At 38.1% G+C, this 19964-nt stretch overlaps 1 protein-coding gene across 3 annotated transcripts in view; it reads right to left on the bottom strand.

The window, feature by feature from the left end:
* Positions 1–1088: 1088 nt before the first annotated feature.
* Positions 1089–19964, bottom strand: part of ADCY8 (adenylate cyclase 8) — a 117846-nt gene continuing 98970 nt past the window's right edge. For all 3 annotated transcript variants that reach the window (XM_053958845.1, XM_053958832.1, XM_053958838.1), the window contains 6 exons: positions 19547–19628; positions 14935–15093; positions 11106–11252; positions 5407–5499; positions 3132–3246; positions 1089–1658 (listed from right to left, as the gene is read on the bottom strand). In XM_053958845.1, the coding sequence (XP_053814820.1) occupies positions 1171–1658; positions 3132–3246; positions 5407–5499; positions 11106–11252; positions 14935–15093; positions 19547–19628 (1084 nt within the window). In that variant the 3' untranslated portion in view covers positions 1089–1170. The remainder of the gene's footprint in view (positions 1659–3131; positions 3247–5406; positions 5500–11105; positions 11253–14934; positions 15094–19546; positions 19629–19964) is intronic.

The raw sequence follows: 19964 nt of genomic DNA on the forward strand, positions 1-19964 counted from the left end.
TAAACTTGGGCTATATATTTACTTTTTCCTAGGTGAAGTTGATTAGCCAGTCCCCAAAAAGTTAACCTCCTTTTGATGCAGGGCTTGTAGCACTGAGGTGTGCTCTTGTAGCATTTTGTAGGACTGTCTGTGCTGGCACACAAATAATTTAGGATATTCTCAGTCTTGGCTTCCCCTCATCTTGGGGCATCTGAGTGGGAGCTTAGCAGTGAGTTTTGTGTCCTGCTGTACTTCAACATGCACTCATTTTACAGCCTCAGAAAACCCTTGTTTTGGTGACAACTCAGACTAGTGACAGGGTTGAGAGCTAAGCTCTGGAAAACAACACCAGAGAATCTGATTAATTGCTTGGCTGTACAATTGATTCAGCAGTAGGCTCCAGACATGTCATTCAAGGTGTAACTCTGTTGTCTGCTTGTCTGTGTGACAGTCAAGACACCACAGTGTGTTTGAGCCCTCCAAACAGGACTGATGGACGTGACAGTGCCCACAAGAGAGCCTTGACCTTCTGCCTTGGGTGCAGGAGGTCAGGTGGACACCAACATAACAGTTTATCTACAGTGCAGTAACCCAACTGTGAGGAGGATGCCTTAGTCCATTTTAAGAGTGGAATCAATGGAATCACTGAGTTTAGGACAAGACTCATCTCTTCTGTCTTCCAGACCCTCATACCTGGGCAGATCACACACCTTGAAATCCTTCAGCTGTATTGTCAATATTTTTCCTGTAGTTATGGGGATAAGGCAGCTACCTTAGATTGTAGAAATCTACTTGAAGGCAATTAAAGGTGACAAGAACCTACTCACTTCTGTTTTGCTTTCATCTGAAAAATGTGGACGGTATTTCCTCCTTTTGCCATCACTAACTGCCTGCACAATTCATGTTCTAAATCCCTCGAGTAAGGGGTTTATTCTTCCCTTTCTGCAGGTAGATGACACAGCAGAATGGTGGCCTACACCTAGATGGATGCTCAGACGTTAACCACAGCTGGCTGGGGAGAGATGCTGGCACCATTTGTTAAAACATAGGAATTTGAATCTCATCAAAATATCACACCAGTAAAAAAAAATAAAAATCACACTCCTTCTAAAAAAAATTAAACCCTTTTTATTTGTATATTTATTTTTATATATAAAAGAAATACAAAAACAACCCCACGAACAATGCTGATTATGGCAATTCAGTTTTGTCAGCCCCCTCTGCTTGGGCTGCTGCCTCAGATCCACCGGGAGTGAGCAAAGTCCTCCGGTTGTAATGTCCTTTTATGATTCCAGAGTTATTGTTCTCATTAAGAATTTGTTTCTGTTTTTGCCTGTTAAGAGACTGTACAAGTCCTAACACAACAGCTGCTAATGAATACTGTCCAGTCAGTTTTCTTGGTTGTAAGATTAGAGGATTTGGTTGAACTCTTCCTAGAAGAAAATATGTTTTGATTTTTCCTTCCTGTTCACTGATACCTTTGACATAAATTTCTCCACGGTAGTCGAAGGCAAATCCACGGTCCTTCAGGATCAGATACGTTTCTTCAGGCACTTGTATTCTGTCACTAACACCTGTGCTGTCCATTCGACTTGCCAAATTCACTGTTTTGCCCCAGATATCATACTGGGGTTTCTTAGCACCGATAACTCCTGCTACAACAGAGCCATGGCTAATCCCTAATTAAAAAAAAAAAAAAAAAAAAAAAGAGAAGATAAACTGTATACAATAATAACTAAAACCCATATTTGCACTGAAGAACCAGGTGAAGTCTGGTTCAGATACACTTATCTCCAGTCTTAAGAAACAGGTGCATATTTAAAGAAATTAAATAAAAAAAATCTGGAAAAAGCTATAAAGCATGAAAAGTGATATCAGCAGGTTTGTTTTATGGGACACCCTTGTCAGTGGAATCACAATATTTTTGTGTTATCTGTATTCTGGACATTGTTGCCAAAGCTCCTGAAAAGTTATTCTCAGACAATAGGAAAGATTTCTGGAAGTATACTTGTTGAGGGCGACCTTGTTAGTGCTATACAGTCAAGAAATTGCATTCTTATGTTCCGTGAAGTGAAAATATTAAAGCATTCTGTGAAGCTGTTGAAAGACTTCATTTTGTAAGATTGTTGCATAAAAAGACAAGCAATATCTGTTGGTTTGTTTTCTAGAACAGTGATTTAATAATAATTTTAGTAGAGTGCAAGATATCTTTTGGAAAAGGATTTTAGTTTCTTAGGGTTTTTTTTTTAAGATTTTTTAAAAATAATATTTAATAATATAGAAATATTATCAAATACTCTCACACTCAGGATCTATGAGTTCTTTACATGTGATCCACACTTACTAAATGTGAATGCCCATTCCTTGAGAAATCTTGGGAACTATGAGTTTTGCATTCAAAACTGTTAGGAAGTGCAGATCAGATAGTTATGCTGTGACCCTCTATGCTGTGACTGGTAAATATACTTTAGTTTTTCTATGGCAGGGTTATCTGTAAAAGACATGTCCCTTCAAGGTGATTTTTTGTTGTTGTTGTTTTGGCCAGTGATCCAGTCAGCATGAGAAGTCATCAAATTTGCTCCTGCTATGTGCCATATATTCAGGCCACTTTTTTATGTCCTATCCCACTAACCATGTAGGATATTCCATCCAGAACAATTGCTTACTCATCCCAGCAATTCAGAGCTGCTGCCACTGTCAAGTCAGAGATGGAATTCAATTTTTGTGCAAAACAGAAGTACTACTCCCAGGGTTTAGAAGAAATGACTTGTTTTACTGAAGAAGAATATTATGCAGGGAGATTAATTAGGGACTGTGTGAGTATTAGTCTTGGGGCTGTTCATTTTCTGTGTTATATCTATGGGTTCTTAGTAGTAGACTTACTAAAGATAGTAAATTAATTATGTTCCCCATTCACAATTCACTGAAACTTTGAACCCCTACAATCCCCAAATCAGGGCCCATATTCTGCAAATGGAGTATTTCATATTTCTGACTTTGCCTGGGATTAAATCAATTTGAAAACTGAGGATACAGTATTTGGACTCTTCTAAACTGTGCATGTCCTTGCAATGTTACTGCAGTGCACTCAGTGGAGTCACATCCTTGCAGACAAAAGCCCATTTTAACTCTGGTGTTAGAACCATGCTTACCAATCCGGAGTTCAAAGTTGTTGAAGGAATGCTTGTTGATCTCCTGTATGCTTTCATTCAGAGCTATGGAGAAGTCAGCCAGGGCACACAAGTGTCCCCATTTGTCTTCACATTGCTGAGGAAAAAATTATACACCAATATGTTGCATTTGCCCAGCTGCCACCCATCCCTACAAGTACCAAGGGTTTGAATTTGGAATGTAGCCTCAACATTCTAGATGAAAGAGAGATACACTGCTCTTAATGATAATGCTTCCCATTATGTTATACTTGTATAACTGGATAGAGAACAGCTTAAAGGGTCAGAGAAAGTAACTTTCTGTCAAGTAATGTCTAACTTTTCTGACAGGCAATCATGAGAATTAACAAGGCATGTGAAACATGTCTAGGGCTGAGAAAGAAAGTATAGAGAGGACAGATTGCTCAGACTCAAGGGTCAAAATATAGTGAGAACAAGGGATGACCCATATCAGCACAAAGTAGAGTGAAAGAAGTAAAGGATGTGTAATTCTCCTTTGCTGAAACTATCACCCAGGAAAAGCATCGATTCAAGTGCTCTCAGAGATGTAATGATGACAGGAACAACAGGGCAAGCCAGGCAATCTGGGATTGGTTAAGGGAGAGAGAAAAGGCTCTTCTGTAGCTCATTAATAGCCCTTGCTTAGGGCAGGCAAGTCACTCCCTGCTCCTTCCCTTCCATTTCCATTCCTACAAAGCAGTCAATATACAGATGGGGACCAACAATAGGTTTTAGTCTTCCCAGAACACCAACTCAACAGATGACTGTGGGTTTGGCCCAATGATTGTATGATGTCTTCTCATCTGTTCTGAAGCAAGGCAATTCCTTCTTCAAATTTCCAGTTCATAGTACAAAGGATTGTAAGCCTCTCCCTGGGTCATGCAGTCCAGCCCTTTGCAGTTTTCATCATCCTGTGTGTTTAGTTCTGAACATGAACATCTCCTTGGCATCCCTGTTCTGTTCACACCATGCTTGGTCCTTATCCTTCACTGGCTCTGTTCACAGCATGCCAACCTCCCTCAGCAGCCTGCACCTCTTAGGTGCTGACAAGGTGGCAGACATGTACGTACGACAAGTATATTTAAAAGATCCATTAAAATTCCATTAAGCTATTATAGTTCAAAAAAAGAGATGAGTTAATCAGTCTTGGAAAGGCAGTGAAGCTTTTCTCCTTATGAATTTTCACCCCATCAAGAGTTAAAGGAGTGATTAGGAGCTGTAACTATAACCAACTATCTCCCTGGTGTTCTATCCTTCTTTGCTCATGTGAGCACAGAAGCATTTTGACAATCAAAAATCCCATGCATATCTAGTTTTATGGATTTCTAGCTGTCAGCATCACTTGTTACTCTGTAGGTGGGAGATGCTCAGCTAGTTACACTCCACAAGTTTTATAATGTATTCTTAGCAAACAGTGGAAATTTTCTGGTTTATAAAGCTCATGATAATCTGGCTTCTGCTTTTCAGAAGTTGTGATCAATGTGGGCAAATCTGATTCCCAGCCTTTGACCGACCAGGGGCATTGCACCCCTTTTGTTCTGCTCTTCCCGGGGACTGGCACCAGTTGCCAAAAAAACAGATTTCAGCAACAGCTGACTTCTCACTAGATGTATTTTAGAGCCTTATCTGATTTGTTTCCAGGCAAATTCTTGGGTGGAATTATGAATGGATTTCTCTCATCTGACTTATGGGAGGTTTATGGCTGTGACTGTGTGTGTGTGTCCTCTTTGACTATTTATCCCCTCAGCTTGGTTTGCTTGCTCTTCAGTTGAACCAACAACCTGCTTTCTTTTGATGTGTAGCTATCATGCTGTCTGTAGACATGCTGTATCAAAAAAGAGTACAAATGCAGCATAACACTTGCATAAGTACACTGTCAGTTAATAGATCTCTCTTCATCAGTTATTGGAGGTTGTCAGTTATGTTCCTGTCTGAGTTACTGAGGTGGCTTTAGATTATGTCTGAAGATATAGATAGACCTGATCTAGATTCACATTGGTGTGATTGAAAGGAATTTTTTTTCTCCTATAAACCTAAATTTGAAGAAAGAATCCATATGTTTCTTGTTCCAAGCACAAGATGGCATTTCAATTCATCAAGAAGTGCAACTGCTGTCTGCCAGAAGCCCCAAATGTCTATTTAATTTTAGCAAAAAAAAGTTTTATGAACAACATAAAGATAACACTTTTTATATTTTTGCATATGAATGGTCAGAATAATCACAAGCTTTGCTTCTTAAAGAAAATTATCCTCTTACCTGTTTTTCAGGTGATAATCCTGACACAGCCATGTACGTGCTGCCAATTGTTTTGATTTTTTCAATATCTTGAAATCTCTCTTCACCTAGTAACTAATACATATGTAAAAAGTAAAATACTGTTAAAATAAAAAATAATTTTTTAATAAAAATACTGAATTACTTCTTGTAATTCCTAACAAAATGCTTCTAAAGATGTGAGAATGCATCATTACACTTTCCAGTCTGTCATGTCACATAATTTATTCTGGGTCCCAAGGAACACTGATCTGGAACTCTGGAACATCATCTACTCACTGAGTGCATGAAAGCTCAATTATGCTTTTTGGTAAATTCCACAATGGGTAATATAAGACATGCATACTCCAGCCTACGAGAAATGCATCCAAGTCCTGCATTTCCTGAGGTATGATCACTGAATATTAGTGAAGACAGACTCTCTGCGTATGTATGTGTGAATAGAAGACTTGATAACCTAAAAGTGCTCCTAAAACTCTACTGGAGGAATTGAGTTCGCAGAGTAAGTGCTGCTACAGCAACAATTATGGTGATGACACCAATATTCAAGACCAAGCTGGTTGGGGCTCTGAGCAACCTGGTCCAGTGGAAGGTGTCCCTGACCATGGCAGGGGGGTTGGAATGAGATGACCTTCCCACCCAAACCATTCTATAAACAGTCAATGGATGGAAGTCGATGCCTCCAAAGAAATCCTGTAAGACACCAAGTCCTCTTATATCCCCTGCTTCCCCTTACTTAGGGTCAGACTGGACACCAGCATGTCCATTGGATCATTCAATCTATATATTTACGTATTTTCCCCTTCTTACAAAAACTCCAAGAACCAATGGGAAATGGTAAATCCCTGTATGTATTTGGGATTTGCTATAACTATGGGTGTTAGAAAGAACTCGTCATATTGAGAAGAAAAAAGAAGAGGAAGAAAAAATTTAGTTGAGTGACTAAAGCACTGAATGAAGTGGGAGTGAAAGTTTGGTCTCTATTCCAAGTCCATATTTATGGTTTAACTTCAGACTTTCCGTGAAATAGAAACCAGAGTCTTACATTCCTTGAAAGACCTTAGCAGAGTTCAAGATGTGGATTCTATCAGTGACAACAGAGTGTGGGATATGAGCATTAATCACCTCATCACAGGAAAATGTTTGTTGCTGGTGATAATGCCAACTACCCTGTGAAACTTTGTGATAAGCTGTATGGTATCCAATAAATTTAGGGATCTATATGGTTATGAAGTCATGGGAGGAAAAAAAAGCAGTTCACCAAGAAAAGGAATTTCAAAATTTCAATTCTAAAGGCTCAATTTAGTTATGGTTTAAATGGAGAAAATAATTTTGTGGTCAGGCAAAAATATAACAAAATATTTTTCCCCTTTCTTTTTCTACACTGCTCATTCTTTTTTTCCATCTTGTGGGTTGGAATTTCCTGTCCACTAAAGGGATTATTTCATTCAAAGGCAGAAACATACCAAAGGCATAGCATGAAATATCCCCTGCCACTGAAGTAACCCCAGCGCCCGTCAGCCGGAGCGCCGGGGCCTTGGGAGCTTTGCTGTTGGTGTGCAGATATGGCACCATCTGTCTCTAATGGGAGGCTGCACAGCATTCCACGTAGGGAATACAAAGCCATATGGTTAATGGCTCCTGTCCAAGCAAGGAAAGTCCAAAGACTTGACCTGCTTCTCATTTTTCTTCAAACTGCCAGAACAGCCCATTGTGTACCTTTCCCTCTTGCAAGGGCAGCTCTTCCAACTGCTCTCTTAGAGAAAAAGATTGTTTCTTGTAGCTCTGCCTCTGTGAGCAGTATGAGAGCACCATGTGTTTGAGCAAGGGGAGAAAATGGTTTTTCTTCAAAACAGTCCATATTTTCATTTCCAGATGGTTGCTGGAAGCAACAGCAAATAGCACACTAATTTAAAATGTATAATAAATATCTAAAATTACCCTTTTTAGGAAAGAGAAAAACATTGGCTGTGATGCAATTTAGAAAAAATTATTCTAAGTTATGGGTTTTTTCCTCATTCATTATTGTTTCCAAATCTCCTGTTTGCTTCTTTTTTCCCCTGCTTTATATGGCCTGTTCAATAGATTCTTTCCTTCTTCAAATAATGGTCTATTTACTAATTACTTTCTTCACGGTATGACAGGATGATGGATTTTGATATTGGGGAAAGATATTTCAACTCAGTCCTAAATCAGCTGCCATTTGTTAAAACATTTTAAATAGGCTGCTAATTTAACATGATAGTCCAGGGACACATTTTCAAACACTAGAATGTGGTTTGTATCTAAAAAGAAACTAATGGCTCGATGCTGCCAAGGTTGTGTGGAGGTCAGACCCTGGGATCACATGTACAAAATTGTACAAAAAAAGAATATTGCAGGACATAGCACACAACTGCAAAGTAATCAAAGAATATGAAAGCAGGATCCAGTGTTCCGTTGAAACCTCTGCTTGTGGCAACATAATATATTAATATCTGTTGTAATATACACTATGTAAATCACTGTAGGATAAATAAAATGCAAGAAAATAAAAGAATCTGTGAACAAGAAAGCTCTTCTGAAAACACAAAACCCAACTGTAACATTAACATACATAAATGACAGATTAAATAGCCTAGAAAGAATATTGCATTTTAAAAATTCCTTCAAGACTCATAATATCTGCAGAAATGTTATAATGTTAATTTTTTGGTCTAATATCTCTAAGAAAGGGAGTTTAGCCCTGTATGTATCTTAGAACTACAGTCATATAAAAAGCAAGTAATTATAAAAGGTAGGTTTTCAATGATCATATTTCTTTCTTTTTGCCAGTCCAGAAAGTAGCATCTCCTGTTCTGCCTCAGCTGGCAGGAATAACTCAGCTGGATAACTTGGAAGTCAAAAAATTTGTGAACCATGAGGGAAAAAGAAAACTGAGTGAAGGCTGTATTTTGACAACAGTCAACCACCTATTCTGTAAAACTCACTTTTGGGCCACATTCTCCCACTCCCTAAGAAAGACCCAGTCACAATCTGACTCCTCTGTGGGTACCTACCCCCTGCAGTTGTCAGTGACAGGTTCTGTTCCAATATTCACTATTTATTTACTATTTTTTTTTTTTTTTTGTAACTGTCTTTGTCACTCTGACATAGATCTATTACATGGAAAGCAAAGTAACAGATCCAGACTGTATCCTTGCTATAACAAGGAAAACCCTCTAAAAAGAAGAAATAACCCAAATTTCTTTCTCATGTACCTATCACATTTTCCAAAGCAGGTAAATTTGTATTTTTACCATGGCTTCCATTCAGAAACATAATTTTGGCCCTGTAGACCAATCATTTTTAATATTATTATCTCTGTAAAGAAAAGGGGCAATTCACAGTGTAGAATGTGATCTGAGCCTAGGAACTCAATTCAGTCATCTAAGCATGTATGTCCAGCATGATCTAGAGTACTCTTGCCTTGAACACCTCCAGTGGCCTGCTCCAGAACATGAGTTTTCTGGCAATGCAGTGTGGGAGCTGACAATCCCATGTGGGTGTCCTAAATCACTTAGGATGCATCAAAGGGCATCAGGTGCCTCTGTCTTACACTCCTTACTAAGATTTCTACACCAAGGTATCTCTCCAGAGGTGTTCATTTGCAGAGTTTCCCCATGGATATCAGAGCTGTTCTGCTCTCAAAGGGCTGATCTGCATTTTCCTCCCAAGGCTGTATTGGAACAGCAGGCAATCTTGGCAAGGAACACAGGGAAAAAAAGGAATTGTGACATTGTATAGTGTCAGTCAACAGTTACATGGAAACATTGCTAGCCCTGAAACATTGCACCTGGAATGATTTCTGGTTCCTTTTCCATGGATAGGGTTACTCCTCTCAGTTCTTCTGTCAGGCATATCACCTTTCAGATTGTTTAGACAGAGTAAACTAATGACATGACCATGCTGCAAGTAGGTTAGCAGTCAGCAGGGGACCCTGTAATTTCATTTGCTACCTGTACCAAGCACATATCTATTCTTCAACTAAACATGTCTAGGACATAATACAGTCTCTAATTAAGTCCTTTATTAATTACAGAGCAGGTGTTAGGGGCCTGAAAGTAATATTGTGTTAGGGTTTTGATTAAAACCTTGTCTTCAGTAATTGCCACAGCAGCAAAGGAATTTTGTTGTGAAGATTATATGAATGTGCATGACAAAATATCTTAATGTGAAGACTATTGCTATGAATTAATTTGAGTGGTAATCATTTTAATCAGATCTGGAAATAAAAACAAAACTATTAATCAAGAAGAATGCTGACAGCTGTGCTAGATCCTGGAGGTAAGAAGCAGGCATTTATACCCATGGGGAATGCAATGCAGGAGCTTAGCAGGCGACAGAGTTCTTCTCGTAAGGGAGAGATTTTGTTCTCAGTTAAAATGCACAGGGAAGTGTTCCCAGTGAATTCTTCTATTTCCCACTCATAGTTTTAGTATCTCACCAATTATATGGATAAACTCTCAATTTCAGTGTCAGTAGGCTTAGCTTTGGTACAATCTTTATGAGCAACCCCATGCTCAGGTGCCCAGGATGGAAGTGACAGACCAATGATACCATATTTTCCCCTTCCCTTTTCTCTCTGGACTATTGCAGTCTGGAACATAGGTCCAATCTTGTTGCTAGGTAGAGGTGGTTCCAATTCTATTTTTACCACTCAGGGATCTCAGGAGGGCTACACTCTCCTGAAAACTGCCTGCAGTATAGAGGTTAAAATCCTCTCTACTAGGTAATTTTGGCAGTATTTTTTTATCTTTCCTGGTTTTGAAATTTTTTTAAAGCTCTTCATTGGCCTATGCTTTGTCTCCTTTCTTAATTCCTCTTGAGCTCATTTCGGGACATGATACCACCTGTCTAAACTTCCTTACAAACTACTTTGCAGAGTGTGCAAATTTATCCTGACTTCCTCTTCAGTTACCAGGTTTTCGTTATTGCTACAATGGCGATATGACATCTCTTCTCCTTTTTATCTTGTCCCCTCTTCAGCTCCTTTTCTGAAATTAACTGGACAGAATACCTAAATAAATTATTTTTCCTTTCTGTGTCCTTTCCATTAAAAAAATATCCCTTCACCTGTGAATTCTTCAGTGAAACAAGCAGCTGAATTTCATTTATCTCTCTATAAAATCCTAACCAGACAAGTCTTTTCAGTTAATACGTCACCACCACCTTTTATTCTCTACCTAACACTTGCTTCTGAGCTCTGTGCTTCACATTTAAATGGACACTGTTTTACTCTTTAATATTCATTGAGTCTATTCAATCAACACCTTTAAAGCAACACCTCTACCTCTTGTATTTAGACACTATTTTTCAGAACAGTTGCAGATATGTTCATACTTCTTTCTTCTACAGAACTGAAGTTTTTTCTACTTTCACATACTCTGGTGCAGATTTGTGCTTTTATGGATGTTTATACTTGAGTATTGCTTTCAATCTCTATCTCGTTAGATCATTCAGAACAATGTTTGGCAGGATGAAGGGCAAAAAAGCAAACCAGACAATTGTAATCTGAGAAAAAAAAAAAAAACAACCAAAAAAAACCAGAGAATTATTGGAAGCAAAATAATTACCAAATTTGATAATTTAGGATGACATATTTGCCATTTGTAAACTCATAGTTTAAATACTGTCAGGGTTCCTCTAGTAGCTGGCATTACCTCATCAAAGTCTGCAATGATTTCATTCAGTAAGCGCAGACATTCTACTCCTTGGTTATTCATCTCAGTCTGGGAATAAAAGTCAGCAAATCCAGGAATAGAAGCAAACATCACACCAACAGCATCATAGGACTGAGAGTATAATTCCTGAAAAAACAATGAGGAAAAATGGAGTGTTAACATAATGGAGAAAATGTAATTGGCAGCAATTAAAATAGCTTTCTTAATTTTTCCATGCATAATATCTTAACATCTGATGTTGACATGAGTATATTAAGGGCTAGCCAGGTTCAAGAGGAGATGAGGCTGACAGCTCTTAATGTTTTTATTGCAGATTATATGCAGGGTTTTCCCTTTCTTTGAATGCCTGCTCTTTCTGCTTCTCAGGTCAAGGAGCTACACCAGCAAAAGTGAAATAGAAATTTTGCTTTTGATTTATATGAGGAACGACTTGAATACAAGAAGGATTCATTGTCAAGTACAAATACCAGTTATCACATTTTCTGGTAGATAATTTGTACTCCACACTACTGCAGCTCTTTACAAGTTTGTTCATTCACATGTTTTCAGAAAAACCTTACTCTCTGGTAAACTCTGGTTCTCCTAAGGTGGCTGTGGAGCTCTTTGATTGCCTGGCTCTGGGAGATGTTTCTGCTCTTAGGGTTCAAAAGGAGGGAGAAACAGAAGTGGGAGTGGTAATAGAGTTACTGGGGACAACAGAAAGCAGCTTATAAGGGATCAGTCACAGAAGGCTATTAGGATAAAGTATGCCCTGGAATAAGCTTCTACTTACATTATTCATATAATTCACTCTGGTACTGAACGACAAATTTACTTATGAAGGGGCTTGTGTCGTTACATATGTGAAAATGTAGACAGTTCTTGTCTGAACTAAAGCTAATTTTTAGCAAAAAAACTAATTTCAACTTTAAAGATTCCAGGGATTGCTACCACAACCTTTTCTTGCAGCTAATATACCACCATCATATGTATTCTCCTTTGATTTTTTTTTCCTGGCTTCAACTTCTGTAGTTTTAAGTAATACTGGACACTTCCATTTCTGTATGAACCTCTCTTATGTCGTTATGACCTGAAGTACTTTTTTCTCAAAGTTCTTGTTAGTAGCTTTAAGAAATGTTAATGCTTTGGTTTCATGATAAAAAGATTTACTGCTGATTGCCATACACTTGACATGAACGATTCAGACCCTTGTTTCTTCATCCTGCTTCTCCCTGGAAAAGCATCCTGAACCTCTGCTCTGCTCTTTGATATGCTGCTAATGCTTCTACTTATCCAGGCTCTTTTGCAATGTGTCTTAGAGTAAATGTGGGGAAATTGTTTTAGTTTGCAAAGCCACTGCAAAGCTTTGATTGATAAAACATGATTGATTCCCTTCCTGCCCTTACTCTTTGTTTCACTGAAGAACATCTTCAGGGTCATGGAAGCCATACCCTAAGAACACTCTTATTCCCTTTTGTGGGTACAGAAAAAGGTAATACACACATTAATTCGTGGGTGCTTATGAAAGATCTGGCAATGTGTGCCAGGAGAAGCATGAATACACTCAGCCATACTCGTGCCTTGGATCATGAAGATAGAAAACAACTGCCTGAGCCTTCAGTTGCTCCATTTTTCTATTTTTGGTAAGAAGCATAAAGACAGAAATAAAACATCCATAAGAAATTGCTACAGTACGTATTTGGGAATTCATTTTTTTGAGAGTGGAGAAATTAACTTAATGGCCAGACATGAACTGCAGGATTGATTGCACTGAAATCTAGTAGATTTTTCTGTCTGCCAGCTCATGCATAAATCATCCCCAAGTATAGTTACTCTAGAAATTGCCTTACAAAAAGCAGGGGTGGTGGAATTCAATTCAGTGGCAAATTATTGAAGCATCAGCAGTGATCCATGGGGCATCTGCTCGCTTCTGAAGATTATTATGCATGTGACCGTACATGAATGAAAGTGTAAGATGGGAAACTTATTCAGTGAAAATCCATAATGCAGATATGCCAGAACACACTGTTGACTGGTATCAAGGTCTTCTCCACTTGCAATGGAACATTTGAACCTGGTTCCTTTCACACTCACATTTTCTCATGTGCATAGCAGGGTTTCTACGGCACTTTCATACCCGCAGAGTTTAACACTTCTCAAGAGTGATTTCTAAAGTGCTTTTTCTTGGAGCTTCTCGCTGTGTCATCCTTCCCTAGGTGATACTTGAAATCAGAACACAATGATTCCTCATTGTGCAGTCTAATTAGTCTGCTTACATCCATTTCCAAAATGTACAACAGAAAATGGTAGCCTTAGCTCCTTTTTGCTGCACGATCAGGAGATATGTCAGTGCTGGCAAAGTGAATCTTGCAACATTCCTTCCCATTATAAAAGATAATTCCAACACTGCATGAAAAAAAATCCAATTTCATCATACAGTACCTTAATATATATGTAATATTATAATATCCATTTACTTTGTTTCAAATGAGGAGTAAGTGTCTTACTGCTGATATCAGAAATTCTGAAATTTCCTTTATCTATCTTCAAACTTCATTTTAGGAATATTCAGAGACTCCATTTTCATGCTTTTCTTTGTGTACTGCAAACACTTTTTAGGAACATAGCCACAAACTGTTGCTGAAATGGGTGTTTTGTAAATCTGCCACAAACAGGCAATTCAGGGGCAATATGAAATGGCAAAAATGTTCTCTTGTGTCTGCAGATATGAGAGCCTCAGGTCTGTTGCAGCTTGTTCCTTCCATAGTCACTGTCAGGGCTCTAATAATACTTGCACAACACTGGGCTATCATAAACTTGCACACACATTCTGTTAAATTCATGCATCTTTTTTATGAATAGTAGATTTTCATAGACTCAAATACTAGATTTTCATAGACTCATAGATTGGAACAGACTTCTGAATCTCATTTAGTACAATTTGCTTTCAAAGCAAGACCAATTAGATCAAGTCTTTCACAGCCTTTTTGATTTGAGGGCTGAACCTTGCTCTGCCCTCACAGAATCAAAAAACCACAGAATCATGGAATTTCTGGGCTGGAAGGGACCTCTGGAGGTCATCCAGGCCAAACCCCCTGCCCAGGCAGGTCACCTAGAGCAGGTTACACAGGAATGCATCCAGGTGGGTTTGGAATGTCTCCAGAGAGGGAGACTCCATGACCTCTGTGAGCAGCCTCTTCCAGGGGCCTGCCACCCTCTGTGCAAAGCAGCTCTTTCTCATGTTGAGGTGGAACATCTTGTGTTTTAATTTATTGCCATTGATCCTTGTCCTGACCCTGGGCACCACTGAAAAGAGCCTGGCACCATCCTCTTGGTACCTGCCTTGGAGACATTTAAATGCATTAATGAGATCCCTTCTCAGTCTTCTCTTCCCAAGTCTCTCCTCATAAGAGAGATGTTCCAGGCCCCTAATAATATGTTCTTTATAAACACTCATTAAGTACTTGAAGGCAACAATGAGATGCTATTTCAGTCTTTTCTTCTTAAAGTTGTATGATCTCAGGTCTCTCAGCCTCTCCTCACATGTTATGTCCCCCAGTCCCATAACCATCTTGGTGAATTACTGCTCGAATTTCTCTATGTGTGGCCCATGTTTCCTACTGGTGAGTTCAAAACATGGAAACATCACTCCAGGTGTGGTCCTAGAACCTTTACTTCAAAACATGATTATTTTTCAATGCTGATCAGATACCAAATATTGGCACTGTTTTTGCAATGAATCCTGCGGAGAAATAAGTTTCAACAATTTCCTACCTGACCTACTTTTGTTTCACAAATTAGACAAAAATATCAGAAAATTGACACATACTTCATTATCCCGATCCTTCTCCAGGAAGTGACGGGCAACATGACTGGGTAAAATATTCCGTAGCATGTTTTCATTGTGCTCCCTCAGCTCCTTCATCTCATTGATTTCTTCTTTTGCTTGAACACGCCACAGAAAATCCAGCCTTGCTGTGTATTCAAGCTGTAGTTTCAGAAAGAAAAAGAGGCAAAAATAAAACCTGACAGGATAAGAGTAGAGATTGTATTGCCATCCTGGCAGACTGCTACTGACATGTAACCACCTTCAGTGCTGCCGAAGATCTCTGAAACAATATTATTTTCTTGACAGAAATTTTATTCTTTGCCTTATATACAGTGAGAGTCTCAGAGTAATCTTGAACAAAATAATATTTGTCATATTACTGCTATGGTCAGTGGATATAAACTGTCACCAAATTATTTTCCCTTTAAGCATATCCTTATTATTTAGATAATGGAGTCTGACAGGAGATAAGGTATTGGCAGGTAATGATATGAAATAAACATGTTCCCCTTTTCATAAGTATTTTGAAATTAAATACAAAATTAGCATAAGGCTAACGCTAAACTCTTGGCAAGGATGTCCTTCTCAAGAATGAACATCTTTCAGCAAAACTCTGCATAACAGCCCAAAGTACTCCCCAAGAGAACGTCCAAATCTGTGGCAGAAAAATGATGTAGTTATACTGTTGGGACATACAGTTATTTGCAACTTTAATCTTATAAAAAATAATGGAAAACATGCTATTTGTCATCCCCTCCAATACTCTGTGCCTGTATTGTGGGATCAGAGTCTACAATCACAGTTTATCCATCCTAAGTCTCACTGCCTGATACCTGCAGCTAAAAACTGAAGTGAAATGGTTTCCAGTGCGGTGTGTGTGCAGAACAAAAGCTGTGCACAGCAGACCTTATACATGCATACATATATGTGCATTGCTGATATATATATGTATAAATTCTTATTCGAGTATGAACGGCAACTGTCTGCAAGCTGAAGCAGGGAACGTGTTGAAGTGTTGTGTCACTTGCCTGAGAGGCACGTGTGTGTCAGCACACAGACAACCCAACACTGCCAGAGATTTTGTGTGCATCACATTGAAGCAGAGTTTTAAGCAGATTTCAAGGCAGCTGATACTGTAGCTTGCACAAGGGATGACTTATTAAGCTACAGTATTACTGAAAATGATGGAAATATATATATAGAGTTAGTAAACTGAAAGAGAACATTTATTTGTGAGGTTTGAGATGCTCCAACCAGAGATGATAACACCCAGCTAAGAAGTGTATTGTGCCAGCAAATAGATGAATTTTACAATTTTGAAAGACATCAGAAGGTGCTGGGATAGAGGAATTTTTTAAAATATAATTCATATACCAAACTAAAATAAAGGAGCAGCCTGCAGTGGGTGGGAATGACTAAGAGGGGGTTCAGGCATTGTTTAGTGACTCATCTTGGCCACAGTTTTAGTCAGCAGCAGTCATGAATGGCAAACTCTTCAGGAGAAAAAAAGCAAAGCACTTTGCAAGGGACCTTATATGTTGGTTGTACTCTAGAGAGCTTTCCTTCCTGAAAGTTAAAAGTGACCGCGGCTTGATATGAATTTCCAAAACCTGTATGTAACTTGGCAGTGATTTATTTGCCCTCTGGGTGCTGTAGCCAGCTTTATAAACAAACTTTTTTCTACTGATATGTTGATCTTCCATCTTGTGACCATTAATCCCCTGAATTAATGGCAACAAAAAAGACTGTCAGGCAAGAGTATTTTAAACACATTTTTCAACCTTTTTCAGTTTCCTTTGCCTTTCTTTTATGCTAGAAGACAGAGCCCATACCAGATAACTGACTTTTATCTCTACCAACTAACTGAGAAGAAAAAAATATCTGTAAGTTTTCAAGGAGTTCTAAAAGTATTTCAAAGATTGACTTCAAATAGGAGCTGCTACTGGATTTTGAGTTCTTTGATGCTTCAAGATATTTAATGCTACTACAATAAGAGCTTGGCAAAAAACTTGGTAGTTTTTCAGAGCTAGTTTTTTATGCTGCTCTACAGGGAAATGTCACATCTCTAAGCCTAGCTCAGAATAGCAGCAGCTAATCTTTACATTTTAGATAACATCGTTCTGGTTATTTATGATCACATTTAAACATGAAATACTTTTCTTTCATCGTCAGTGGACTACCAAGATGACACTATCAGTTCATAAAAAAAGGAGGGATATATATGAGATTTGAAAACTGAAAATATTTAGAAGATGTTTTGCTAAGATCTTATACATGATAAAACTAAAAGAATTGTAGGGTTGAGTTTAAGGTCTGTTGTTTGATTTTCTAAAGAAATATTCCTGGATTTAAATCCCAAAGTGTCCATGTTTTCCTGCCCTGATATGTAGCTTTAAGAAACACCTCTAATTACAACAGTTAATGAAGAAAAGAGAGATGTATTACACAGAAAGCCTAACATTATTTCCTCCACCCAGCCACTCTGCAGACAATTGTCACATGCAATTAAATTAAATCTAATAAAATGGTACCACACACCTTTTTCTCAAATTTCATTTAAAATTTTGGGTGCTAAATATGGCATTAACTTTAAATCACAATAGATAAAAAAACCCCAATAGTTAATTATTCAAAAATTGAACATCCATAAATATCTTACAAAAATAATCCTTTTCAGTAAATCCACCTAGAATAAGGCAAGTTTGAAGCTATTCTACTTCAGATAACTTTTGCAGATTGTGAGCTGGGAAGACATGCTGGAGGACTGCTTTATTGGACTTAATGTGCTCCTCAATTCTTTTTTTTTTTTTTTTTTTTTTTTTTTGTTTTTTTTTTTTTTTTTGTTTTTTTTTTTTTGTTTGGTTTTTTTGTTTAGTTTTGTTTTTTGTTTTGTTTTTTTAATGTGGTTTGAATGGAACTTTTATATATATATAAGTTGACAGCCATACAGAAACCTTTAGGTTAACTCTATAATAAGTAAATTAAGCTATTCAATGAAATGTTCCTGGACTCTGCCTTTGGATGCTGTTAAATTGATAGACTGGCCTTATGAATCATTTGGGAGAACGTGCAGAACTTAGCACATCTCAGGGACCATTTCCAAGGGCAGTTTTAGCACAGCCATCCTGTTTTATGGAACCAGAAAGGTTAATAAAATGGAAAATCACTTGTGCTCTGCTTACAGGCCTCTGGGCTGGAAAACACTCTTAAACACCCCAGATCAGGCTTTTGTAGAAGACAGACATTTACACTCAGGATGCTGAAGAGCATTGCCTGGCTTCAGCCTAATTCTTACTCCACCTAAACTTGTCTAGTGTTGTTTTTCTTAGTACCTTGGCTAATTCCCAAGCCTGAGATGTTTATCGTGACCTATGTTAATAACCATTGGGAATACTATAAGGCTTATCCCAAATTTGAGTTGTTCAGTTCTTATTTGTTCCATATTATTCCTAAGTGGACTTTATGTCGTGATGAAGACATGTCACAGTTCGTTGATTTCCATCAAATTTAAATCTGTGTATTGTGCAAAACGCATTTCATCCCTTGCTTCCCCTACTCACTCATTCCTCATTCCCCCAAAGATAAGATAAACAGTAGGAAAATTAATAGAATATTTAGGTTATGGTTTCTTTTTGCATTCATATGGAAGGAATGGAGACTCTGACTTCTGAGACAGTTTAGAAAGTTATTGTAATAAAGTGTATAATATTGTCTTATTCATCATGGCTTAATTCCTCTCTTACTACCACATTCCAGGAGAATTGAGAAATGCTGGAATTTATCAGCCTAATGGTCTTGAGGGCAAGTCAACAATGTCTAAAGGCAACTGTGCTTGGTGCTTTCTTTAAAACAGCGTGCCCCTTGCTTTTTGTGATTAGAAGCTGCCTCAACTCAGCGTGTTTGACATCCAGAGCTTGAGAGCCAGAAACACTGTGGAGAAAACACCCTGCTTTAGCTGGTTTTTATTCAATGCATTTGTTATTTTAAATCTAAATTTGCTATAGTTCTCTCTCCCTGTGCATTGTGTATCCTGAAATACCCAGTTTCTCAATTCCTCCTCAAGGATGTCAGTCCTAAAGCTCTGAGGCCCCTAAATCCTGTTTAAGATATGGGTCTATGTGAAAGGATTCTTGTAAGTGGTCCATGACACAGATGAGTAAGTACTGGTGCTTAACCCAAATTTTCCTCATTTCCTTGAGCTTGTTGGTTTTTCTCTATAAACAGAATAAGATATTTCACCATAGTTTCATTATTTACTGGGTTTTATTCCCTTTCTATATTTTGGGTTTATGCCTACTCAAGTACACTGAAGCTGTCAGGTGCCTCCAGAACTGCACACGTCTAAAATAATGGTGTCCTGTTTGTTCCTTCAAAAAGAAAATGCAATATAATTTGAGTATAGCTGAATAGAATATTGCACATGTTCTTTAAGAATGCTAGACAGTGTCAGATGTGGGGTTTCTTTAATCAGATTCTGCATATGGTTTATTAAATTGTGAAAGGTCATATGCTCAAGAGGGTAAAAAGGCAGATGGTATTTTAAAAGTAATTGTTGTCACATCTTGTAACTGCAAGGGACAAAGGGAAAGGTTGAATAAAATGTTTGCATTACCTGTTGACCATGATAAAATACAGCTAAAAGGAACATTGCCATCAGTAGTAAAGACGCCTCCTTTGTACCCAGGAAGTCTGTGCTGGAAAAAGCCAAACAAACAATAAAGTAAAACACAGTTATTTATTTTCCAGTGTTGTAATTGTTCAGAAGTTCCATTTCATAAGTGATAATTTTTGTTGTTCATTAAAAAAATACTCTGTATTTGAAAATTTAATTTAGCAGTAATTAGTTCAAGAGAACAGGAATGTAATTGGAGAGCTCCCTGTTTGGAGACACATCTTAAGTAGCTAAATTGTAGCCTACAGGAGGTACACAGGAGGTGATGAGCTTTCACTTTCAAATGTGATTTGCAAGCTGTGTGTCAGTCAGTCTCTTCCTGGTAAGCTCGGTAACAGCCCCTGTGGGGTGCAGGAGG

The sequence above is a fragment of the Vidua chalybeata genome, chromosome 1 (genome assembly GCF_026979565.1).
Source record: "Vidua chalybeata isolate OUT-0048 chromosome 1, bVidCha1 merged haplotype, whole genome shotgun sequence".
NCBI classification, from domain to species: domain Eukaryota; kingdom Metazoa; phylum Chordata; class Aves; order Passeriformes; family Viduidae; genus Vidua; species Vidua chalybeata.